At 38.8% G+C, this 26064-nt stretch overlaps 1 protein-coding gene across 4 annotated transcripts in view; it reads left to right on the top strand.

Annotated features, from left to right (window-relative positions):
- DROSHA (drosha ribonuclease III) overlaps positions 1-26064 on the top strand; it is a 120100-nt gene that overhangs the window by 51300 nt on the left and 42736 nt on the right. For 3 of the 4 annotated variants that reach the window (XM_040262277.1, XM_040262274.1, XM_040262275.1), the window contains 7 exons: positions 5565-5734; positions 10664-10788; positions 12610-12709; positions 14484-14591; positions 20578-20685; positions 21221-21359; positions 21705-21765. In XM_040262277.1, the coding sequence (XP_040118211.1) occupies positions 5565-5734; positions 10664-10788; positions 12610-12709; positions 14484-14591; positions 20578-20685; positions 21221-21359; positions 21705-21765 (811 nt within the window). The remainder of the gene's footprint in view (positions 1-5564; positions 5735-10663; positions 10789-12609; positions 12710-14483; positions 14592-20577; positions 20686-21220; positions 21360-21704; positions 21766-26064) is intronic. The other variant, XM_040262276.1, reaches the window with a different exon arrangement.

Raw genomic sequence — 26064 nt, 5'->3', positions numbered from 1 at the left:
ACAAAAGTATATGAAGTAAAAAAGTGAACACCAGCTTCTAGACGTGGGAATCAGTAGGTGCTATAAGTGGTTTGATTTGTATTTATTTTAACCTATATAGAGAGAATTATACTTTTTTCTTTAAGTGAGATAACACTAAACGCGTTACACAACTTGACCTTTTTACCCAGCTGTTTCAGACATCCTCTATATAGATACGCTGGAGAAGGAAATGGCAACCCACCCGCTCCAGTATACTTGCCTGTAGAACCCCATGGACAGAAGACCCTGACAGGCTACAGTCCGTGGGGTCACAAGAGTTGGACACGACTGAGCGGCTAAACTACTACTACTGAAATTCGCATTGGAGAAGGGAGTGGTAGCCCACTCCAGTGTTCTTGTCTGGAGAATCCCATGGACAGAGGAGCCCGGCAGGCTGCAGTCCATGGGGTCACAGAGAGTCGGACACACACACACAGACACACACACACAGACGCACACAGACACACACACACAGACACACACACACAGCCTTAATTTTTAACACCTGTGTGGCATTCTATAGATGAATAGACATTGGGTTTCTTTTTTCACAGTTCCTGTAGTCAGGAGTATTTTGGAAGTCTCTATTCCTTAACCCCCTCCCCCGCTCCCACCTGCCCACCTCTCTGCCCCGTTACATGTAAATACTTCAGGTATAGTCTTATGCATCTATTCTTTTGCATTTGTGTGTTTTTATAAGGTGGCGTTCTAGAAGTAATTATTTGTTAAGACAGTATGCACATTTTAAATTTGGAAAGAGTTGGCCAAATTTTCTCTAGAAAGGACATAGTTTGTAGTTCTAACCAGCATTTTTGACACCACCCTTTTCCGATACATCTGCCCACACTGGGTTTTACTAGCATCTGATACGTAAATAGTTATCTCATTGTTATTATTAATATTTGCCTCTTACTTGAACTCCTGTGAGAATGAACAGCTTTTTATAGTGTTTTAGGTATTTCGTGGTCCTCTTACTCTCATCAGCTTTTTGTTCGTAACAGGTTATTATAATACATACATTGAAAGTTTATGAGTCATTACAGTTTTTCTCTAGTTCCTCTAGGGCCTGCTTTGAAGTCAGCTGTCTCAGTTGCTTTATACAAATTTATCCAAAGTTTAGCAAATAGATTAAACCAAGGATTCTTCAGTGCAGGTCAGTTTACGAGAAGTCAAATCACAGAACAACCAGTTTATTGATATCACAAGAGTTTTGCGTGCTGCAGTTCATGGGGTAGCAGAGTCGGACACGACTGAGCGACTGAACTGAACTGAACTGAACTGAAGAGTTTTCTCAAATTTTTGTTCCTTTCCTTATCCCTGCCTCCACCTTTAGTAGTTAGTTGATATGGGCTCTCCTAGAGCCAGTTTAGAGTTTTATCTTGACTGTAGCCAGGGCTAGGGCAGGGCATAATTCAAGATAGAAAGGCTACACTTACGGGAAAGCCTGTTGATTGCTTATATCACTGCTGTAGTAAAGCTTTGAGAATCCCAAATCAATTTTGCAAATCAACTGTCAAGCAGATTGATTTTTGGAAATTGTCTCATTTTGGAGAAGCAGTTCTTTGGCTATGGCTCACAGAGGGCCAGAGAGGAAGAAAGTATATCAGAATTCCCAGGAGGGAGGTGTAGTTTGGAAAAAGACATAAATTGATACAGTGTCTTAATGTAGCTTTGTTTTTGGAGGGTTGAGAAAATTCTGTGCTATTAATAAAAGTTTTCAAAAGTTAAGATTATATAAAGGTGTTCTGTAGGAATATTTGGGAGGCATAATTATATGTCTGCATATAGGTAATGCAGTTATATAGTTATTCTCAGTGTAGGGAAAGACAGTATTGTATGTTTCTTAAAACTGAGTATTATACTCTTGAGAACTACTCATTTAACCAGTATATTCTTAACACAAATTCCCTAGCAAACTGCCCCTCCTCCCAATAACCATATAAATCATCAAGCAATATAAACTGAGAGAATTAAGTCTCTAAGAAACAGTTTATAAAGTCTGTCAGTTCATTAATGACTGTCCAGATTCATTCCCTGAAACACAAACTCCAGTTCTTCCCAAATAATGAGCCGTTGTCACGGTTCCAGTCCTAGCGCTGGCAGAATTCCTGCTAACCTTAGCTTACCCGCTCTAATTTCTCATTTATATCGGGTCCTATTTATCTCAGCCAATGAGATAAAGATTACTTCCTAGCCCTCAGTGACATAGTTCCATAAATCCCCAACATAAACATGTAGCAAAGCAGACAAACCAAAAGAGCCAATTCATTAACATTAGTACATTCGTGGCAGTCTGCGAGCAAGTGGCCACATTATTTATCTGCTTCAGAAAGTCATCCCACAAATATTTCTGCAATGTCTTTTTTGCCAGGCTGGGTGTGAGGGATGGAGCTCTTGCCCCATGGGCTCCGTGGGACTCTCTAGTTCTGTCTGCCTTTCCTTATATTCCTGTAAGGGTTTCACCTCATGTTATCTGTCCTGAGTTTCTACTTTTTCACAACAATAAATATCTATCTTTTTAGATTTTAGCTGTTTTTTAAAATATTTACCAGTTTTCAGCATGGGTTTATAGTTTCTCCTTTAGCATTACCTCGCGCCTGATGTGTGTATGTTTTAAAAAAATTCTTTCTGGTTCCATGCAGCTATAAATCTCTCCTCCCTCATCAGCACCTTTGCACCCAAACTAGGCAGACGTGTTCTCAGAGCACTTGGTGGCCTGCCTTCTTTATCTCGCAGGTACTCTTCTCCTAAATCAGGCAGTGCCCTTGGTTTGCAGGCTTAAGTGTTCCTCCCCCTCAGTAGCTCTTTGATTCTTTTTTTATTCTTTTCCCTTTAAATTCAGTGCCCTTAATCCTTTTCCCATTTATTTGAAGTGTCCTGAAGTTGGCCACTTGTAACCGTGGGGTGGCTTCCAGCACCAATGTGTATAGCTAGAATTGCATATCTTTTCTCCTTCCAACCTTCCCAAATAAAATCTGAATGTTCTTCTCTAATCCTTATAGCAAAACAACACTCTCCTCCACTGATGTATCCTTATAAGCTCACAGTCCTCTTTAGTAATCTTACTGTGTTTTACCCTTTCCTTGGTTCCTAGAATCTCCTCAGTATGGCAGTTCTTCTGAGGGCTAGGTTTCCTTTATCCCTGCTGCTCCTTACGTTAACACATGCAAGCATAAGTCAACTTGCTCTGGCTTTAGAGGTCTCTTGGCCACCTGCTTACTTCAGGCTCCCTCCAGAAGCAGAGATTACCATGGACTCAGACTGACCGAGGGACATTATGATTTGCTGGGCTCCTTAGCAAAGGGGAAAGCATCATTGATTGAGAAAGTCATGTCACATGCAGGCAGATTAAAATGTCTGTTGAGACAGAGTCTGAGAAATATGTCCTTAACCATGGAAGTTTGTTAATCAAAGGTGACTTGTAGTTTTAAGGCAGATGTTTAGTAATGAGGCAGGCCATTTTTTTCTACTGCTGTGAATAATAGTAACAGTAGACAGAACATGTCCTCATGTAGGTTGATTGTATTTTCTACTTTAGTTACTTTTTTTTTTTTTTCAAAGAGACTCAGTGTCTTTAGTTAAGAGAACTCTTTTCAAAATGTTACCTGCAGAGATACCTCTAGGAACTGTTGTGATTAATCATCGTTAGCCAGCTTGCTTCTTAAAGTCCTGGAGCTTATGTTTTTGTTTGTTTGTTTTTTTCCATAATTGTTACATGGGACCATTCATAGTGCCAGGCACATAATGGTGAAAAACATGCTCCCATCTGAGAGTCACTTCCAGAGAGCTTACTGTGCTCTGTAAAGCTTTGCAAGATCTGATTTCCCTGCTGCCTCTCTTACATTCTGCTCCTGGCCTCTTTGCAGTTCCTGGAACACATCAGTCTCACCTTCGGGCTTTGGCTATTTTTTCTACCAGAGACACTCCTCTCCCAGGTAGCCACATAGAGCTCCTCTGCTTCTTTCAAGTCTGTCAGATGGCAGCTTTTCAAAGACATCTTTCGTGATCACCCTTTTATGTATAGTTGCCCAGTTTGATCCGTTTTCAGAGCCCTCATCTCTGATCTATTATTAAGTAGTTGTTTTTTATTGTTTCTTTCTCTCCTCTGGAATGTAAGAGTTTCGGCTGTTTAGCACTGTGTTTCCTGGGCCAGCTACATAATAGGTGCTGGTAATTATTGAATGAATGAATGTGTATTTAATAAATGAATGCATTCCTACATATATAGTAGCCATATAGCAGCAATGCCATTTAATTCCAGAGCAGCATCTGAGATAGAAAAACACAAATCAAAAATAAATTTTGATCCTTACTGTCTTCTGTCTTAGAAGTGTAGGCCTAAGATCTTAGCCCAGAGCAACTCAAATTAAAAACTTTTATCTTCTTCCATTTTCTAGTATCATAGATTCCTTGGGTGTCATAAACTCTTCTAGCACAAATAGGACCCCCTCATTTATGCCTGCCTGTCTCCAGCATCTTGGTCCCCTTGTTTCTCCATGAAGTGATTGGCCCTATACTACTGTTTCTAGTGCATCTTATGACCTTGGGAAGAGCAGTTATTGTTCTCTACACCATCAGGGCTCTTGTCCTTCCTTTGGGTGGGACTAGGCAGAGAAAAGTTGGTTGTACATACTGGTCAAGAAGCTAATAAACCCAGGGACTTCCTTGGCAGTCCAGTAGTTAAAATTCTGTGATTCCAATGAGGAGGGCGTGAGTTCAATCCCTGGTTGGGGAACTAAGAACCTGTGTGTTATACATTGTGGCCAAAAAAAAAAAAACAAAAGCTAAACCTAAAGAGAAGGCAGAAGCCTGTGAACCTGAAATTAATGTGCATATTAGATGAATGGCTTTGCTTCACGAAGTACCAGATTAATTGAGTTTTTCCAAGGTATTTTATTTATGTTCTTTGTTGTTTTTAGCCTCTGTACTTGGTAATATATGCTTCTTTAAGTCTCAGAATACTTGGTATTTTTTCCATGTACTAACTCCATAATGATCTTCATGATGTTGGTATAAGCTCTTTAGTTCTGTTTCTCATGGCAGGTACAGCACATTAACACCAAAAAATTAGACCATAATGCAACAATAGTTTATTGAAAACATCCATAATCTCATAAAAGCTTAGAATTTCCTTAAATCAGTAACGTCAACTGTCATCTGTTACCCTATAAAGACTGATAAAATATTTAAAATATAAGATGGTTCTGTATGTTATAAACTGTGATTCTTTACACTAGGTGGTTTTAAATTTATTCAGGTAGGCACCTTTTTTTATATTCCTACCTCAGAAATAGAGCCTTTTATCTTTGTAATGTTGTTGTTGCCATTTTCGTAAAGAGATGGTTTATGAGCCCTGTTCATCAGTGAAACAAATGGCTTGCCTGTTATTTGGTACCCGGTTAAACAATGGTTTAACGATGTAAATTCTAAGTTACCTTTTTACAAGTGCTCTTCTCTCGTTGTCTTGTTCTTCCTGATTGGGTAGAGGACTGGCTGTTCACTGAGCACTCTTATTTTTCCCTCTCTCTCCACTGTCACCTGAGATGGAGGAAAAGAAGTGCTGTCTATGCACCAGATCCTCCTTTACTTACTGCGGTGTAGCAAAGCCCTTGTTCCCGAAGAGGAGATTGCCAATATGCTTCAGTGGGAAGAACTTGAGTGGCAGAAATACGCAGAAGAATGCAAAGGCATGATCGTCACCAACCCTGGAGCGGTATGTGCTGGTGTAGACGGTCAGAGACTGAGTCACCTTCCTTTCAGGTTTGAGTGTTTTGTAAAAAATGCTAACAGAATGTTTTTAAAGATATAAGTACTCATTGCTTCTTGTCCTTTGAGTAATTTTTTTCCTTTAAATGTTTAGTACATAAGAAAAATATTATAATAAAGGCATATTTGTAGGCATATATGTAGCCATAAGAGTTGCTGATGGACAGGGAAGCCTGGCGTGCTGCAGTCCATTGGGTCTCAAAGAGTCAGATATGACTGAGCAACTGAACTGAACTGAAGGCGTGAAAGTGAAAGTGAAGTCGCTCATTCGTGTCCAACTCTTTGCGACCCCGTGGACTGTAGCCCACCAGGCTTCTCCATGCATGGGGTTCTCCAGGCAAGAATACTGGAGTTGGTTGCCATTTCCTTCTTCAGGGGATCTTCCCGACCCAGAGATTGAACCCAGGTCTCCCGCATTGCAGGTAGACGCTTTAACCTCTGAGCCACCAAGGAAGCCCCATTTATCTGCTTAGTAGATTTATTCTGCTTATTATGGAGAATTTTGAAGTTTTTAGATTATATTCAGCTTTAATTTTATTCTGAGTATAAAAGTAATAGATCCTCTCTATAGATAATTAGAAAAAGAGAAAAACAGCCCAAAGAAGAGAAAAATTGCCCATAATTCCATTCTTCAGAGATAATACTATTCACTTTTCTAGTAAGACATATTTCATATTGTTTTGAAACAAAATTGGCATTATACTATTAAATATTAATATTCCGACTTTTTCCTTCTTATCTTTCTCCAGGAACAACAAGCACAAAGTTATTATTTTTCCTTCGTTTTACATTTCTTTAGGCATGTAATTAAAAAAAAAGCTACTGTTACTTAATTAACACCATATTATCAGGCACCTAAGTTGCTTCCAGATTTTGGCTATAGCAAATAATGCTGTATTGAATTTGTATATGTGTGACTAAACATGTTTTCCGTATGTATGTATTTCTGTTTGAATGTGTCCATTTAATTCCTTGAAGTATGTACATTTTTAAGGCTTTTGATTACCTTCAAGAGGGTTGTAAAATTCACACTCTGACCATTTCTTCATACTGTTTATACTAGTTTAACAAAAAACTTTGTCAGTTTGGTAGGGAAAAAATAGATACTATTTAGCTCAGTTTTCTTTTTATTTTGATTTCTAGCAAAACTTGATATTTTAAATGTTGATCTTTAAAGTTTTTCTTCTGATAATGGTTTATTGACATCCTTTGTCTAATTTTTATTGTTTTTTAAATTTATTGCTTTAAATTTTGCTTCTAATGTCCATTTTTAAAGTTAAAACGTAAAAATCAAAAGCAGATAATTAATAAATAGCTTGTTTTTTTTCTGATAAAGAGCATGCTGTTTTTTTTTTCCTCTAAAATATGTTATCGTTTCATAAAATAGTTATATATTGGCATCTTATCTGTATAAAGTTTTGCAAAAGTGGAGAATTAAAATACTACTATGTAAGGAAACAGTAATCTATTTAAACAAAGCTGTTGTTTTAGAAAGGCTGCCAAATTGCTTAATAGCCTTGATTCATAAAAATAAAAACTCTAAATCAACTTTTTGTAGCATGACAGTAACATCTGCACAAACAAAATGTTGCTATTTGCAAATCAGACATTCCAGCTAATGCTGATTATTTTAAACAAATCTAGAAAGTGAAAGTGTTTAATAAAAATGTCTTTAAACATGAAACTTGTTTAACACTAAAAAAGTTATACAATTTGTACTATTATATTGCTAAGCCACGCAGATAGCTCGAGTAAAAGAAATATACAAAATCATAGCACTATGAGAGTGTGACTGTGGATTTACTCTTTCTTCTTTTAAACAGTTGAGTGAATTTACATTTTTCTGTTAGTTTTATAGTTGGGTCAGAGGATTAAGTAGGGTTGATGGTGGTGGGAGACATCCTTTTTACCTTGGTGGGTCAGCTTGAAGAATCTCATGATACTTTTACCCTGAGACTCCCTTCTATGGCATGGTTAAAATTTCCTGAACTCCTAGGATCAGTTGGAGAGCTTTTGAAAATACAAGAATGCCCTGATGGACCCCATCCCATGTACTCCAGGTAACAGGGCTCAATGACCTGTAGTCAGAAAAACTCCCCAGTTGCTTCTGGTTTGCTCCTTGCTCATTTTTGAGCCAGTGGCATAGAGAATATTTACTCCATTGCCATGATCATCATTCAGCTCAGTTGTTGAGGAACCACTACGTGAGCTAGGTGCTACTGAAGTATATAGATTATATATGATGCTTGTCCAGCTGCAGACTTACAGCATATCCATATGAAAGGAGTCTGTGATGAATTATTGAATCAGTGGACCAATCTCTGAAAAAGCCAGTCAGGAAAAGCTTGTAGCATTTGGTGAGATCACTGGGCCAGGCTCCCAGGGATGCTTCATAAACACTACTGTGGTCTTTAAAGAATCAAGGAATTGTATAAATCATTGGCACATTTGAATGAACATTCTTGAGTTGGCATATGGCCAGTTTTGAAGATAATGAGGAAACCACAGGTTAGTCAGGGTGAAAGGTTTATGCTGGAAAGTAACTGGAAATAAGAAAGTTAGGTTTGGGTGCCAAGCTTTGGGACATGTTTAAGGTAGTTTTTTTTTTTTTTTTTTTTTTTGTTTTGTTTTTAGTATTTGCTATTTAGTCTTAGTGCAGAGGAGAAAAGTGTCCTGAAAACTCAGTATCATGAAACATTCTTTCATTATATCCTGTTGAGAATAGGACAGAATAGACATGGCGCTATATTTTGTCCTATGAAGTGCTTGCTTTAAAACATTGCCCAGTGATAAGGATATTGGGGAATTTATTAAAAATTTCAAATCATCATGGTCCCATTAAGTACTTTATTGCTGCAGAATTTAAAATTAATTTCCCTCCCCAGGTACTTTGCCTCTGCTAGGGAACACTTTAGTCATTGGTGAGAATGTATTTTATTCTAATATAAAAATGGTATGATGGATACTGTAGGGTGTGGCCAAGTCTAGATCTTACTTCATCCCGTCCCCCTATAAATAAGAAATAGTACAGATATTTTAAAGGGCTTCCCTGGTGACTCAGGTGGTTAAGAATCTTCCTGCAATGCAGATCCCGGGGTCAGGAGGATCCCCTGGAGAAGGGAATGGCTACCCTCTCCAGTATTCTTTCCTGGAGAATGCCATGGACAGAGGAGCCTAGCGGGCTACAGCCCATGAGGTTGGAAAGAATTGGACATGACTGAGTGACTGAGTGTGTGTGCGCATGCACACACTCACATACACACAAATATTTTAAATCACTATTTCCTCTGTTGATACTATGCGTGCTAAGTTACTTCAGTTGTGTCCAACTCTTTGTGACCCTCTGAACTGCAGCCCACCAGTCTCCTTTGTCCATGAGATTCTCCAGGCAAGAGTACTGGCGTGGATTGCTCTGCTTTCCTTCAGGGGATTTTCCCGACACAGGGATCAAACCTGTGTCTCTTACATCTCCTGCATTAACAGGCGAGTTCTTTACTACTAGTGCCACCTGGGAAACCCTGAGACTGTAGCATGGAGCCAAAGAGAAGCCCAGCATAATCTGGTCGGTGGCGACTGCAGAGGCAGGAAGGGACTTTAATTGTGGTCCTGGTAGGCAGAAGAGCATGAAAGAACATCAGAGTGTTTTGACTCAGAGGAGTCTTTTTGACCTAGTTATTAATTTTGAGAGCAAAGGTCAATTTTTCAAGATACTAGTAAAATTTTGATTGTTAAATGACATTTAAATATTCTTTGAAGTCTAAGGTTTTGGTTTTTTTTTTTTTCCACTAATGGGATGAATTTGCACAAATCTTTTTATTGAATAGTTGGTCACCTACTTGGACTATAGTTATGGATAGGGCGACCAGCTTGTCCCAGTTGCTGAGGGCTTTCCCAGTTTTAGCATTGAAACCCCTGTGTCTTGGACAAACCAGGCCAGACTGTTAAGTCATAGTTGTTGGGCATTACTGGGCAATACAGTGAAGCTTATTAGCCTCCATGGGGATCAATTCTATAGCCTCTAGCTCTGAAGCAACTGGGCCACACACCCCTACAATCTTCTAGTCAGAATTTAGCTTCTAATTAGGGACTGCCCTGAGTGTTCAGTATAAGCAAGGAGTTGCTAAAACATACTCTCCATGATTTTACCATCTTTTCACAAACTTAAGTATTCAGGATGAAAGCTGTTTTACAAATGGATCCTCATACTTTAGTAACTTAAGGAACCAAGCTGTTCACTTCTTCTTTTTTTTTTTTAAATTAGACTTGGAAAAGAAACTTATGAAAATTGAGTCTTCTCTTATTAAAATTTAAGAATGGCCTCCATGGACATAATAAGAGAAGCTTAACTATTTGGTCTTTGTACCACCATACCTTTTCATTTAAAGGTACAGAATTAAAGGAATACACAACGTACACAGAGAACTAATGGGGAAAAATGATATAGAGGCGTCTGTCTGTGCCTGCTGAATAGAAATAAGCTTTCCATTTGAAATGTGCAGTTAAAGCAGAATAAGCCAGCGTGTCTCTTTTGCTCATGTGGAATACTCCCTCTGTGCCTCTGGAGAGGTTAAGGAAAAGTTATATGTGACTAGGTGTCCTTTCAAAAGTTTAATTTTTAAAGGTTTCTATGTGGATGGCAGAAAAGGACAGAATCGTCGTTCATTATGCCGAATGGCACAGACTCATTTACAGGGATGACATTATAGTTTTTATATAGTGTAGTTGCTATGATTAAAGGTTTTTAATGACATTTTTTTCCCTTTGGGGATGAGGCTTTCCTAGGGAAAAATCCGATTAATTTCTTCCCTACTTAGATTAAAGTTAATACTTAAAGGCTTCTTAAGGGAATAAATGGCTTTGATTTCTCTTTCTCTAGAAACCAAGCTCTGTCCGCATCGATCAACTGGATCGTGAACAATTCAACCCTGATGTGATTACTTTTCCGATTATCGTTCACTTTGGGATACGCCCTGCACAGTTGAGTTATGCTGGAGACCCACAGTAAGATATTTCTCGGTGTTTGTCTTAGCCAATTTCACCTTCTACTAACAGCTGAAACTAGCAGAGAATCCTCTTTAGTGGATTTTTTTCTTTTTAAAAATTAAGATCTGAAATGAGCCATGTTTCCAAGTTTAGGTTACCAAATGAAACAAGTTATGGTGGCTCCTGAAGAATTATTTTCTCTACAATATTATTCGATAGATTATCCTTAGCAGTCTTGGTCAATATGAGTCCTGTATGTTTTTAACCTTTAAGGAATTTTCCTTTATCCATCATTATAGAACTTACTATTTTTATTTATTTTTTTCAGTGCTCTCTAGAGGAAAGTAGCACCATGTTGGTTCCTAGCACTGCTGCATTGATATAGAGTTCTGATTTGGGGGAGGCATCTGAATAAGAGCTCAACATCCCATGCAAAGTCAAGGGTTGTATTGGAAGGAGAAGCCGTGACTTCTGGCTCTTAGAATTGATGTTACTTTCCAACTGGCTTCCCTGTGGCTCAGAGGTTAAAGCGTCTGCCTCAATGCAGGAGACCTGGGTTCGATCCCTGGGTCAGGAAGATCCCCTGGAGAAGGAAATGGTAACCCACTCCAGTATTCTTGCCTGGAGAATCCCATGGACAGAGAAGCCTAGAGTCCACGGGGTTGCAAAGAGTCGGACACGACTGAGCGACTTCACTTTCACTTTCTTTTCCAACTGGCACATTAGTGTTTTGCTGGGAGAAAATGAGGGTGTGTGGGAAGGGAAATAGCACCATTAGAGTCTTCAGGAGTGTTCAGATTCCCTACTTTGTCAAACAAACTATTTCCTGACTTAATTTTTTTAAAGGATTCATAATGGGAGAAAGGGGCATGGGAGATTTTCAATTCATAAATCCAGTTCTGGCTGATATATTAGAAGAGGCTAAAGGGTTTTGTTCTTTTTTTTCCCTCCCTTTGGATAAAAGTATGAAGCAATGAGCCAGGCACTGTGTAAGTACTTCTTTCTTTCCTCCATTGTCTAAAAAAAAATGTTATCAGAAAGGAGAGACCCAGCAAAGGCCAAGAAAGGAGCAGTTTCAATATAACAGAAAATCTTTGGAAAGTCCCTTCTTGCCAGAAAAGTGTGAGTAGAATGTGATTAGGCTCATGTGAACTCTCAGCTGGCAGGAGTGTGAACTGATAAAAAACTGTATATTCTCTTCCTTCTCAGGATACTTTAACTTATTCATTAGGCTGATCCAGGTTATAACATGTTTGACTTCAAAGATGGTTATTTTTGTCATGGTATATACAAATTGCTATACACCATTTGTCTTTCCCTTCCCAGTGGAAAAATGAATGTGAGTATCTGTGTATCTTGAGTATTATCATGAGGAGGGTTCTCTTTTCTCATATTCTCCAGCTTTTACTTTCAGTGAAAGCATTTCAGACACTGACAATATCTGCTGAGTAAGGGGTCTTTCTTTCAACAAACATTAGAAAGCATGTATTTAAATGTGTTACTTTCAAAGAGGTAACAATGAGAAACCATACATGTTTCTATCGGTTTTTGTGTGTCTCTCTTGGAATTGCCTCCAGAGAGATTCATCTGTATAGTGACACCTCATTCTCAACCCACGTAGGCAATGATCAGCTTATTCATGTATTCCGGATGACTCTTGGTCATCCAGCTGCTCTGTTCGTCCAGACCACATCCTTCCTTAGAATGAAGGTCTGCAGCCATTAAGGATGTTCACAGGAATGCATTTATGATCGAGCAGGCCTGTGAGAACACCTGGCTTTATGGCATTTTAGATTTGCCTTCTTTTCGTCTGAGATGTCCGTATGTCCTTTTCCTCAGGTACCAGAAACTGTGGAAGAGTTATGTTAAGCTTCGCCACCTCCTAGCAAATAGTCCAAAAGTCAAACAGACTGACAAGCAGAAGCTGGCACAGAGGGAGGTTGGTATCGGACCCTCTTCACCTATGAATAATGATGATGTACTTCCGGTTTATCTGAGATTGTTGTTATACCACACTTTTAGAATAAGATGGAAAGATACTTAAAAAAAAAAAATCACACTTCACTCCCCTCCTTATGTTAGTATGCTGATTTTTTTCATCTTTTAGTAGCTAAGGGACCATATTTTCTCCTTAAAAAGGCCAGTTTTTAAATAGATATTGGGAATGAATATAGCTTCTCTAAGAAGTTAATTTTAAAACTTTCCAGATTAGCCTTTTATCATTAATTAGACTGTACATAGGACCATATATTCAAGTTTCTTGGTCTTAGGTTGTAAAAGATTATCTTCTATATATCTGTTAGTTTAGTATGGTGAACTAATTTTGTGAGACTTTATATCCCAAATTCCATATTTCTTTACTAATGGGTATTATTATCTATATTCCAGGGTCACTTGTGTTTTATATTTAAGAATAAAAAATAAATGGGTTTAGTATCAACATAGATTTTGTCTCATTGAGGGTTTATTCTGCTGCCATAGTGTAAAAGCAAGGTTTTGAAGCTGAGAAAAGTGTTTGAATTCTGACATTGTCGCTTTTTGTGACTTGAGCCAGTCAGCTTCATTATGAAAGATGGAACCAAGGCCGAAAGAGACTGTCAGTGCACTCGGGAAAAGGGTGATGGTGTGGCCTTGGAGACATTCTATTTAACTTTCCTCCAGTGGTGTTTGGCCTATTAAAGTGTTAGTCATTCAGTCATATCAGACTCTTTGTGACCCCATGGACTGTAACCTGCCAGGCTCCTTTGTTCATGGAATTCTCCAGGCAAGAATCCTGGAGTGGGTTGTCATTCTCTTCTCCAGGGGATCTTCCCAACCCAGGGATAGGACCCTGGTCTCCTGCATTGCAGGCAGATTCTTTACTGTCTGAGCTACCCGGCCTGTATTAGTAGCTTAATCAGTGATGGAGGTGGTGGTGGTTCCTGTTGTTGTTATGAATTCCTATGAGATTTTTTCTAATTGAATAAACATACAAGTATAAAATTATTTTTTATCATTAATTATTTGAAGGGTGGCTGTAAAAGGGAAGAGTAAATTCCTGTTTTACGTCTTGCAGCAGTTTAAATCATTGTCTTGTTTTAATAAAATATACCCTTGCTGCAGGGTTTGCAAATTAGAAGGCGTCTTTAAGAATTACATGGGTTTCTGGTTAATTTACTGATTGTCTTTCTTATATGTAAATGCTTAACATAAGGCTTGATTTAAATATAATTTTTACATGCAGATTTCGGATTCCAAACACCACATTTTGTTTCTTTTTCAGTTAAAGGGCATTTTTTTTCATGATTTTTCTTTTTTTTGACAAGGATCATTTTTAAAGTCTTTATTGAATTTGTTACAATTTTTCTTCTGTTTTATGCTTTGGGCTTTTGGCCATGAGGCATGTGGAGTCCTAGCTCCCCAACCAGGGATTGAACCTGAACCCCTCACATTAGGAGGCTACTGGACCACCACAAAGTCCCCAAAAGGACATTTTTCATTTGAACTTGCCAGAGTAGCTTCTTTAGTTTGGTTTTTTCCTTCTCCATTTACCAGGAAAAGCTGGCTTATTCCCAAGGCCTTTCATTATTTTTTTAAAATCTAATTTGGCATGAAGAATTTTGACTACCTGAATGCAAGGGTGAATGAATCCGGCTAATTTACTAATGCTTGATGTTTGGCTTAATATTGCTTTAGAACTGTCAGGTTACTCATCATAATGAGTTCTTTTCTAGGAAGCACTCCAAAAAATACGACAGAAGAATACCATGAGGCGAGAAGTAACAGTGGAGCTGAGTAGCCAAGGCTTCTGGAAAACTGGCATCCGTTCTGATGTCTGTCAGGTGATGACGCTTCTGAGAACACAATTATACCCAAACATCTCTTCCTTTAAAAGGCATCTGGCACTGAAGTCTTCCTAATTCTGAGAAGTTTCTGCAGGATGTATTACCTTGTAGCTAAATGGAACATCAACAGTACACTGTTTTCTATCGTTTGGGTTGTTTTTGTGTCAGTTTTCATGTTGTCTTGTGTAGTTGTGTGTGGTGCACATGCGTGTGCCTGGCGGGGCTGTGGGAGGCGCTCACTTAGTAATGCTCAATTCTGTCTCCGCACATCGAGGGAAGGCAGGTCTGTTCTTCAAATGCGTCTGCCTGTTTGAGCATGTGGGTAAGTGCCTGTCAAAAGAGATACTCCGGCAGCTCTACAGGCAGATTCCTGAAGGTGGTGTGTACAAACATTCCAGACTGAGAACCCAGACTTATACTGCAGAGAGCTGCAAGTATTAAATGAGCAGAAACAGTATACATATTTGAGCCAAAGGATAGTATTTTTTCTTTGTGACATGTTAGTCGCTCAGTTGTGTCTGACTCTGTGATCTCATGGACTGTAGCCCGCCAGTCTACAGTCTGCTGTATCTCAGTGATTCCTCTGTCCATGGAATTCTCCAGGCAAAAATGCTGGAGTGAGTTGCCATTCCCTTCTCCAGGGGATCTTCCCAACCCAGGGATTGAACCTGAGTCTCCTGCACTGCAAGCGGATTCTTTACCAACTGTGCCACCCAAGGAAGCCCAGCCCATTTTTGCGGGGATGGGGGGTAGACTTAATAGAGGAACATTTCAGCAGTATATAACTGGCTCACTAAGAGGCATTTTTTTCCTTAAATGTGAATTTTTACCAAATGAGACATCCCTCAAATCCAGCATATTCTTTGACTGTTCACTTGATTCTTTTGTTACAATTGATATTGGTTGCACTCCATGGGAATTAAGTAAAGGAAATGATTACACAGACTGGGGTCAGTGCAGTTTGCTGTGTTTAGCCTTTTGGAAGAATATTCCAAGCTGCCACTTATCTCTTGTGATGGTAGCACGTATTGTAATGAGTCCAGATACTCTTAGGTATTCATTTCATTGTAATGAGTTTTTTTTTTTTTTTTTTAAATCAATGCTGGCATTTAATTATTGTATTGAACAGTGGAATTTAATCCTATCATTAAAGGAATTGCTATGTAATTCATTTACCATGTGAAGCTAAATGTTTTTTTGCTGAGATGAACTGCTATTGATGCAATATTGCTAAGTAGTTTGAAAATAATCATCTGTAGTGGATGCCAGTCTGTCTAAAAAGTCCTCAGTTATATTGCTTTCAGAAGTAGATATCTTACTTCCATTGATTGTTTCTTAGGGCCACTTGGAGCTATAATATCACCCATTTTTTCAGCTTGCTAGTGTTTCTCCAAAACCAACATAGCACCGTAACCCCAACATAGCTGCTTAAGACATTGTAGTAACAGTGAATGGAATATCCAGCCATCTGCTGATCTCAGTGATGTCAAAGTTGATTGTTTAAGAGATCCTGAAACTTTGGAACTTTGAGAACTGGAAAGGATATTAGAGTTCTTCTAGTTCAGTGGTTTTTAAGCTTATGTTTTTGGTTTAACTGTAAGTTTTTGTTTTTGTTTTTTTTTAATTAAACAAAACCCTGTGAAACCCTAATTTTTAAAAAGATAAAAAAAGAAAAACCAACTGATTGATTGGTGACTAGTGGGTATGGAGCGAGTGTCCCATTGTCTGTGGAGCAGTTCCTAGATCAGTTTAGGATCTGAACACAATTTTTTAAAAAAAAATATTGAGCTCTTTCTCCCCTTTCTTTTGGTAAAACAAATAGGGGTCCTGAATGAACCCTGTAGTTTTATGTCCTTTAGCTGTGTCACAAGAACCTAACTCTGGCTTCCCAGCTGGATTGGAAGCAGCTGGATGACTAGGTTATCTTCTCTCACTCTCTGTATATATTACATTTTTACATTCTATTTTGAGGTTGATAGGAAAATCCCATGGACAGAAGAGCCTGGCGGGCTGCAGTCCATGGGGTCTCAAAGAATTGGACATGACTGAGTGACTGAGTATGTGCGTAGCCAAAAGCAATCAGTTCCTGTGTTTGACTGGTTGGAGACAAGGTTCCTGAGTAGGACTTTGGCAAAGGTGAATACTGCTTGTGTAATGATGGTTCCTCCACGTGGAGAATTCCTGATGTTCTGAAGACAACCAACTGGTGGAAGCCAGGCTTCCATCCTCCAGCCCTATTTGTTTACAAGTTGATTGCCTCTTAACTATAGTTTCTTATCTCAGAATAGATGTTTTTGTTTTCATGTGTGTTCATCAAATAAGATGGCAGGAGACGTGTTGTTGTTTAGTCGCTCAGTTGTGTCCGACTCTTTTTGTGTCCCTGTGGATTGCAGCACACCATGCTTTCCTGTCCTTCACCATCTCCTGGAGTTTGCTCACGTGGCATGTAATACGAAGTAAAAGTGGTTAGTATTTTTGGTAATGAAGAATAAGAATCTGACTGAGAAATAACAGTTAAGTGAAATTTATACATGGAATACTCTGAGTAACCCTGAAGCCCGTGGAAAAATGAACTCATACTTAGTTTTAAGAGAAAATGGCTGAGTGCATCTCTGAAATCCTGGGGTGGGGCCCAGGTGGGGTAATAATAATTGCTGGTGAGTTGCTGGCAAAAGCCTTGTGATGCTGTCTGGCTGCCACTGGCAATAAAACTATTGTGTTAAATCTAAGGCAGAGCAACCTGAGTCCCCGCTTCTCATTCTGGAAGCGTAATTTCCCAACCAGAGCAGTTACCAAGGGTTGTTACGAGATTAGAAAATTCTACCTGATAGGCCCCAACCAGTGTTAGGAGGAATGAAAACGTAGAGGTGGTCCTGTAACCTGGAATTACATGTCAACTAATCGCAGACTTGAACCATGTTTAGAGGGAAACTGTTGAAAGATTTCTCAGTGTAACCGGTTGTTAGAATGAATTCTGGGTAATACAGAAGAAAAAGCAGTAGTCAAAACCTGATACTGAGGCTGAGAAATTCAGCATTATGACTCAGAAGGGGAAAAGTATCATCTCTCTATGGTGTCTGTACTTTAAGAACAAGGTTTTGCACACCAAAGTTGACTTGGTGACTTAGAAGAGTAGGTACCTGTGCCCTGTGCTACCAAGCAGGAGGTCCATGGAAATCAATAAACTGAATCCTGAGGATGGAGGATGAAAAAATGTGACACACAGAGACGTCAAAAAAGGAGCAAAGAAACTATATCAGTTTAACATATAACCAGTCTGAGGCCCATGTGAAACTGGAAAAAACTAGAAGGCAGGGTGCCTGAAGAATATTGAAAAGAACAGAGTGGCGGTGAGTGCTGAGTAGACAGAGAGTTGTGTTTGGGCTACAGTGAGTCCATTTCATACGAACCTTCAAGTTGTGGACTTTGAAAGATGCAAACGTGTTTGAATGTTCAGCCAGGTAAGGTAATTCATGTGTCTGATGTACATTGTCACATGTATGCATCCTCTGTGGGTAGTTGTGCTTTTGTGTACTGTATAGCACTGTATAGAGTACAGTGGTATATAGTATCTTTATTTCAAGCCCAGGATATCTGGGAGCAACATAAAAGTAGCAGCGATGTAGCTGGTACTGCTAAGAAGCGCCATGCAATAATGATGGAAACAAAAGTGAAAATAACTGAGAGAGTGGAGCGAGGTGAAAAGGTAGTAGACGTCACTCGTTCTCACAACATGAATTGTTCAGACAGCAGCACGATTCTCAAGTACAAGGACAAGGCGATGGAACATGTGATGATGTTCTGCTGCTGCCAATGCTGTCGATGGTAATATTGAATGAGCCTGGACAAGTGATGGAGGAGATGGAGGAACTTCACAGTATGTGGATGCAGGATCAGCAGGGAGCTCCAGGCTTGATCCCTGGTCAGAAAACTAGATCCTACCTGCTGCAACTAAAAAAAATGATCCCACATGCCACATTGAAGATCAAAGATCCCACGTGCCACAGCTGAGACCTAGCACAGCCAAATAAAAATAAATCAAACAAGTAAATAAAGTGAAAGCAGTTTCTAGAAATGAATGAGGGGAGATGCTTAGTGATCGTGTGTGGTCTCAACATTGCAAAGATTGATCATTTAACAAACTGAGCTAGAGTCTTATAGAGAACCTCGAGACTTATTTGTCAGGGATACAAAATGGACATTGGTCATACCTACCTTTCCGTGGTGTTCACAAGAACCATACTTAATTGGAAAGAGACTCTGGCTCTGTTTGGAGCAAGTTTAGAGGAAGTGATGAAGGGACTCACAGCTGTTTCATGTTAATAAAGGATAAAGAAAATAAGACTTAGTTTGGTGAAGAGAAGATGTGGGAACTTTGCCATTAAATGTATTTTGTTCTTTTCTGGGGTAGATCAGAGGGATAGACTATTTTCTAATAATCAGCATACTCAGAAGATAGTTATTTTCTTAACAGGTAATGATTCTTCTCTCGCTGGAGGTATGAAAACAACTCACCAGTTTGAATTCATACTTTAGAAAGATAGTTACACTGCGTAGTCTTCATGACCCCTCCTCCTTGAGTGCTTAGCCTCAATTGCCATGAGTCCCATGCAGTTGAAATGCCTGGGAAACTGCATTATACTTTGGCCACATACTTTGTTTCCTTATTATTGTGTTTTTTAATACAGCATGGATCAAAACATAGTGGACAAAATGCCAGTAATTCGAATCAGAATAGCATATCTCTGGGAAGCCCCTGGGGGCGAAAAGAGTGTCTCCATCTTTTTTCTTTTCCACAGCTATTATAAGCCTTGCATGTGGAGGTGCTCAATACATATTTACTGAATTAAACTGGAAAGAAAGACTTTCTGTTGATTAAAGATCCTTTTTGGGAGAACTAATCTTTCTTTATAAGTTAATACAGGGAACTGATTTCTGTAATTTCAAGCAAATCCATTACCATGTATTTTTAAATAATGTCAGCTTAAAATAATTCAAAGACTAAAATGATAGAAAGCACATGTCAGTCATTCTGTGGGCTGTGCCCATCCTCCTGGTTCTGATGAATAAGAATGACTTCTTCATTCTCTTGATTTCTAGGGAAACATTATTAAAAAAAGGAAAAAGATACGCTCTCCATGAAATTGTCTCCCAATAAGGAATCTATAGCCAAATGAAAAGTGATTGAAATAAAAGTTCTGTGTCCTCAGGTGATTTAACTGTATTGATGGTTTTTATAAAAGTTATCCTCATAATGTTAGATTGAGTGTTAAACCCGGAATGGCCCTTCGAGATCATCTGGCTGAGAAGTTCTTACCCAGAGGCTAATGATGGGCTTTAGAGATCTGTGAACTCATTAAAATTCCATAAAATTTTTGCGTGTTTGTGCACACAGGCCTTTTTCTGGGGAAAGACTCATTTTCCTTAGATCTCAGAAGTGCCTTGACCCTGACAAAGTTTCAGAATTTGTGAGTCCTAATCCATTCCCTTTGAATTAAAGAAACAAGGAGGTACAGAAATTCTCATGGCTTCCTCAAGGCTACACTGCCGGCTGCTGATGAACCAGGGCTCTTTCTACTTTAGTGAGGGCCGCACATGCCCTCTTCTAAGCAGCCTTTTGTATTTACTCATTTGATCCTTTTAACTGTACTTGAAGGTAACTACACCAGTTGTCCTCAGTTGACAGGCGAGGAAACAGAAACATAGAGGTTAAGTAACTTACCCTAAGTCCCAGGATGGGTGAATGACAGAGCAGAATTTGGACCCAGGCGCTCTGGTTCCAGCGACTGTATCTCTAACAACTTAGTCCACTGCCCCTCACAGAGGGTATGCCAGGGTGCCATGCTGCCCAGTACACTGTTTTAAGACTTTGGGAGATGGGATTTGGGATGTAAAAAATCTTTTTTGTTTGCTGTAAAATGAATGAAATGTTTTTAATACATTTTTAGAGAATTAAACATAGTTGAAATGTGCTTTTTCCTAGCATGCCATGATGCTGCCAGTTCTGACCCATCACATTCGCTACCACCAGTGCCTAATGCATCTGGACAAGTTGATAGGATATACTTTCCAAGATCGTTGTCTGTTACAGGTGAGAGTTACTCTCCTGTACATTTATATAATAACAAGATAGGAGTAATTCATCTTGCAGGTTACAAGTAGAGTATGGAGAATCTCTATTCTGGAGAGGATGAGGGTGTCTAGAAACATAGCCTTCTCCATTACTCTACTCTGATTGCTACTTTCAAACCCCTTTTCTCACTTTTTTTTTTAGACTGTCCCTAAAGAAATAGACCAAAGCTTCCAGATTTGGCTGTCAAACCTGAGCTCTTCTTTCATGTTTTCCTCTTTTGTGACTCTTCTTTCCAGGTGCTGTGTATTCTAATTCTTCTCTGAAAGATGTGGGTTTTTAGGTTTGTTTGGGGAAGAGGACTTGGACCAAAGCTCTGGAAATTTGACACTGGAGAAAATGGAAAGTTTGGGGCTTAAAATTTAATTGGATAAACAAGTCTCGTTCCTGTTTCATTTGTGATGGTGCTTCTATGCTTTTTTTTTTTTTTTTGGTTTTTATTAAATTTTTTTTATGCTGAGTTTTTAAAACTGAACTTATGTCTTTGGAATTTTAGCTGGCCATGACCCACCCAAGTCATCACTTAAATTTTGGAATGAATCCTGATCATGCCAGGAATTCTTTGTCTAACTGTGGAATTCGGCAGCCCAAATATGGAGATAGAAAAGTTCATCACATGCACATGCGAAAAAAAGGTCCGTTTGGATTGCACTCTCCTCTTTTGTTCTGTGTCCCCTGTTGTAAATTAAATCCCCACCAGGAATGGTTCCCTGGTAACTGTTTCATTCTGCCATTGTTTACTGCTTCTTGACTCATATGTAATGATATTTACTTTGAGCACAGCATTATAATAAGAGTGAATGCATTTTTGAGAAGATTCAATTTCTCCTATCAAATAGTGTTTAAAGTAACTAAGTTGATCAAACTTGTCCACATGCAAGTCAAATTGGAGTGAGATGAATAATTTTCTTTCTGGATGTCATATGATGGTTCTCGAATGCTTCTAACAATATTGACTTGTGATTTTTTTTTTTTTAAAGGAATTAACACCTTAATAAATATTATGTCACGCCTTGGCCAAGATGACCCAACTCCCTCAAGGTAAAGTAGATTTTTTTTATATTAGTTTTGTTGAGATAGAATTCATATACCATACAATTCATCCATTTAAAGTGCATACAATTCATCCATTTAAAGTGCATACAATTCATCCATTTAAAGTGCATACAGTTCATCCATTTAAAGTGCATACAATTCAGTGGTTTTTGGTATCTTCACAAAATGGTGTACCTGTGATCACTGTCTAATTTTAGAGCATTTGCGTCATGCCCAAAGGAAACCCCATACTCCATATTTCCCTCAGGTTGCCCAGCCCTAGGCAACCAGCAATCTTCTTTTAATCCACTTTTAATTTTTGTGAATTTGCCTATTCGGAACATTTTGTATAAATGGTATCAAACAATATGTAGTCTTTTGTGACTGGTTTATTTTACTTTAGGTAATACTTAGAAGGTTTATCCATGTTGTAGTATATATTAGTTCTTCATTTCTTTTTATTGCCAAATAATATTCCATGGTATAGGTGGACCACATTTTGTTTATCTGGTCATCAGATTGATGGTCATTTGTTCTTTTTCCTTTTTGGTTATTTTGAATGATATTGCTATGAATATTTGTGTGCAGGTTTTTGTATGGACATGTTTTGATTTTTCTTGGGTATATAACTGAAGTGGAATTTCTGGATGATATAGTAACTCTGTTTCACCTTTCCCTTAAGGAATTGCTAGACTGTTTCCAAAGAGTCTGTACCATTTTATATTCCTAGTAGCAATATATGAAGGTTCTGGTTTCTTTGCATCTTTCCCAACTCTTGTTATTATCTGTCTTTTTGAACCTGGGCTTCCTGCTGCTGCTAAGTCGCTTCAGTCGTGTCCGACTCTGTGCGACCCCATAGATGGCAGCCTACCAGGCTCTGCCGTCCCTTGGGATTCTCCAGGCAAGAACACTGGAGTGGGTTGCCATTGCCTTTTCCAATACATGAAAGTGAAAAGTGAAAGTGAAGTCGCTCAGTCTTGTCCGACTCTTCGCGATCCCATGGACTGCAGCCTTCTAGGCTCCTCTGTCCATGGGATTTTCCAGGCAAGAGTACTGGAATGGGGTGCCATTGCCTTCTCCGGGGCTTCCTAGTGGCTATGAAATATTATCTCATTGTGGTTTTGTTGTATTTCTCTGATAACTAATGATGTTGAGCATCTTTTCATGTGCTTTTGGGACATTCATATATCTCTGCTGGAGAAATATCTATTTGGATCCTTTTTCCATTTTTTTTTTGGAATTTATTTTTTATTTTACTTTACAATTCTGTATTGGTTTTGCCATACATTGACATGAATCCACCATGGGTGTACATGCGTTCCCAAACATGAACCCCCCTCCCACCCCCCTCCCCACAACATCTCTCTGGGTCATCCCCGTGTACCAGCCCCAAGCGTGCCATATCCTGCATCGGACATAGACTGGCAATTCGATTCTTACATGATATTATACATGTTTTAATGCCATTCTCCCAAATCATCTCACCCTCTCCCTCTCCCTCTGAGTCCAAAAGTCCGCTATACACATCTGTGTCTTTTTTGCTGTCCTGCATACAGGGTCATCATTGCCATCTTTCTCCATTTTTTAATCAAGTTACTTTTTGTTATTGAGTTACAATCATTTTTTTTTAATGTATTCAGATACAAATCCCTTATCAGGTACATGATTTGTAAAACATTTTTTTCTCATTCTGTAGATTATCTTTTTAATGTTTTAATGAAGCACAGAAGTTTGGATTAATTCCAAATAATAGACAAATTGTGTTACTTTCATTCCTTTTGCTTTTGGTGTCATGTCTAAGAAACCATTGCCTAATCTAAAGTCACAGAGATTTACATCTGTTTCTTCTAAGAGCTTTATGGCTTTTTCTCTCACATTTAGATCTTTGGTCTGTTCTGAGTTAGAACTGGTATGACATAGAGGTCCAGCTGCTTCCTTTGGCTTTCAGATATCCACTTATCCCAGCACCACAACTCTTGAAAAGGCTAATCTTTCCCCACTGAGTCACCTTGGTTGATATCACCCTTGTTGAAAATCACCGGATGGTATATATGAGGGTATATTTTTGACTCTTAGTTCATTCCATTGACCTGTGTGCCTGACCTTAAGCCACTACCGCATTGTTTTGATTACTGTGGCTTTGTAATAAGTTTTGCAACCTAGAAATGCAAGTTGCCTTTTCTAGCTTTCTTTTTCTTTTAAGATTGTTTTGGCTATTCTAGGCCTATTACCTTTCCACATGAATTTTTTAATTAGCTAAACTTTTGCAAAGAAGCTCGCTGGAATTTTGATAGGGATTGTGGTAAATGTATGGGTGAGTTTGTGAATGATTACCATCTTAATATTAAGTCTCCTGCTTAATACTTCTTTTGTTCCCTGAACATTAAATGTCTTTGTTTCTCATTTGTTGTCTTTAATTTCTCAGTAATGTTTTTTAGGTTCCAGAGTACACATTTTGTATGTCTTTTGTTGAATTTATTCCCAAGCATTTTATTCTTTACAGTGCTATTCTAAATGAAATTATTTTTATAATTTTTATTTTGGGATTGTTCATTGCAAGCATATAGGAATACAGTTGATTTTTTATTTTGATCTTGTATCTTGATGAGCTCATTTGTTAGCTCCAATAGTTTTTTAGTTGATTCCTTAAGATTTTCTGGGATTCCTTGATAGCTCAGTTGGTAAAGAATCTGTCTGCCATGCAAGAGATGGGTTTGATCCCTGGGTTGGGAGGATCCCCTGGAGAAGGGAAAGGCTGCCCACTCCAGTATTCTGGCCTGGAGAATTCCATGGACTGTACAGTCCATGGGGTCGCAAAGAGTCAGAACGACTGGGCGACTTTCACTTCACTTTAAGATTTTCTATGTAGATGATCGTTTCACCTGTAAATAGAGATAGTTTTACTTTTTCCTTTTCAGACTCATTTCCGTTCAGTTCAGTCACTCAGTCATGTCCAACTCTTTGCAACCCCATGGACTGCAATACATCAGGTTTCCCTGTCCATCACTAACTCCCAAAGCTTGTTCAAACTCATGTCCATTGAGTTGGTGACACTATCCAACCATCTCATCCTCTGTTGTCCCCTTCTCCTTTTGCTTTCAATCTTTCCCAGCATCAGGGTCTTTTCCAGTGAGTCAGTTCTTTGCATCAGGTGGCCAAAGTGTTGTAGCTTCAGCATCAGTCCTTCCAATGAATATTCAGGACTGATTTCGTTTAGGATTGACTGGTTTGATCTCCTTGCAGTCCAAGGGACTCTCAAGAATCTTCTCCAGCACCACAGTTCAAAAGTATAAATTCTTTGGCACTCAGCTTTTTTTATGGCCTTACATCCATCCTTCTCACATCCTTTTCACATCCATTCAGCCAACTCTCACATCCATCCTTTCAGACTGGATGCCTTTTATTTCATTTTCTTAATCTGGTTGCCCTAGCTAGCATCTTTAGTACAATATCCTGTAGAAGTAGTGAGCGAGGCTCCTTGCCTTCTTCTTAATCTTAAGAGGAAGACATTCTTTTACCATTGTGTATGGGTTTTTCATAGGTGCCTTTTATCATATTGAGGAAGTTCCCTTCTGTTCCTACTTGGTGTAATATTTTTGTCATGAGAGTGTGTTGAATTTTGTCAAATGCTTTTTCTGTATCTATTAAGATAACCATGCTTTTTAAAATTTTATTTTATTCACATTGTGTTATATTAATTGATTTGGGGGTGTTAAACCAACCTTGCCTTCCTGGGATACATTACACTTGATCATGGTGTATAGTCCTTATACGGTGTGTTTAGGTAGAATTTAGTCTGCTGGTTTTGTGCTGAGGATTTCGGGCCTGTAGTTTTCCTTTCCTTTGATGTTTTTGTCTGATTTCATTATTAGGATAATACTAGCCTCATATAATGGGTTGGAAAGTTTTATGTGTTAACTTTCCCTATCTTATTTCTTGATTTTAAAAGCTACCTTCATACATTAATATTTTCACTTTTGTGTGGCCTTGAGCCCCTGAAGAAGCTGGGAAGGAAGTAGGCAGGGTCCAAATAAACTCATTAACATCCTAGAAAATGAAATGGAAGCAAATGCCTGATGGCTGCTGAGGCTCTAATGTTGCTCTCAGGAGGCTTATCTTTGTGTGTGAAGCACAGCAGTTTCTATTTTGAAAGCCAGTACAGGAGACCGAGAGAGACTTGCTTTTTAACCCTGGGGCACTGAAAAGTTGAATAGTCAGGCCTGTCCCTCTTAGGAAGCAGAGTTAGATGGATGAGAGGTAGGGAGAGCAGGGTTAGACGTGAGACACTGCTGCGGCTGGTAATGG

Source organism: Oryx dammah, unplaced genomic scaffold, assembly GCF_014754425.2.
Source record: "Oryx dammah isolate SB20612 unplaced genomic scaffold, SCBI_Odam_1.1 HiC_scaffold_20, whole genome shotgun sequence".
Taxonomy (NCBI): domain Eukaryota; kingdom Metazoa; phylum Chordata; class Mammalia; order Artiodactyla; family Bovidae; genus Oryx; species Oryx dammah.
Note: the sequence above shows the minus strand (reverse complement) of the source record. Positions and strands in the feature narration are given on the sequence as shown.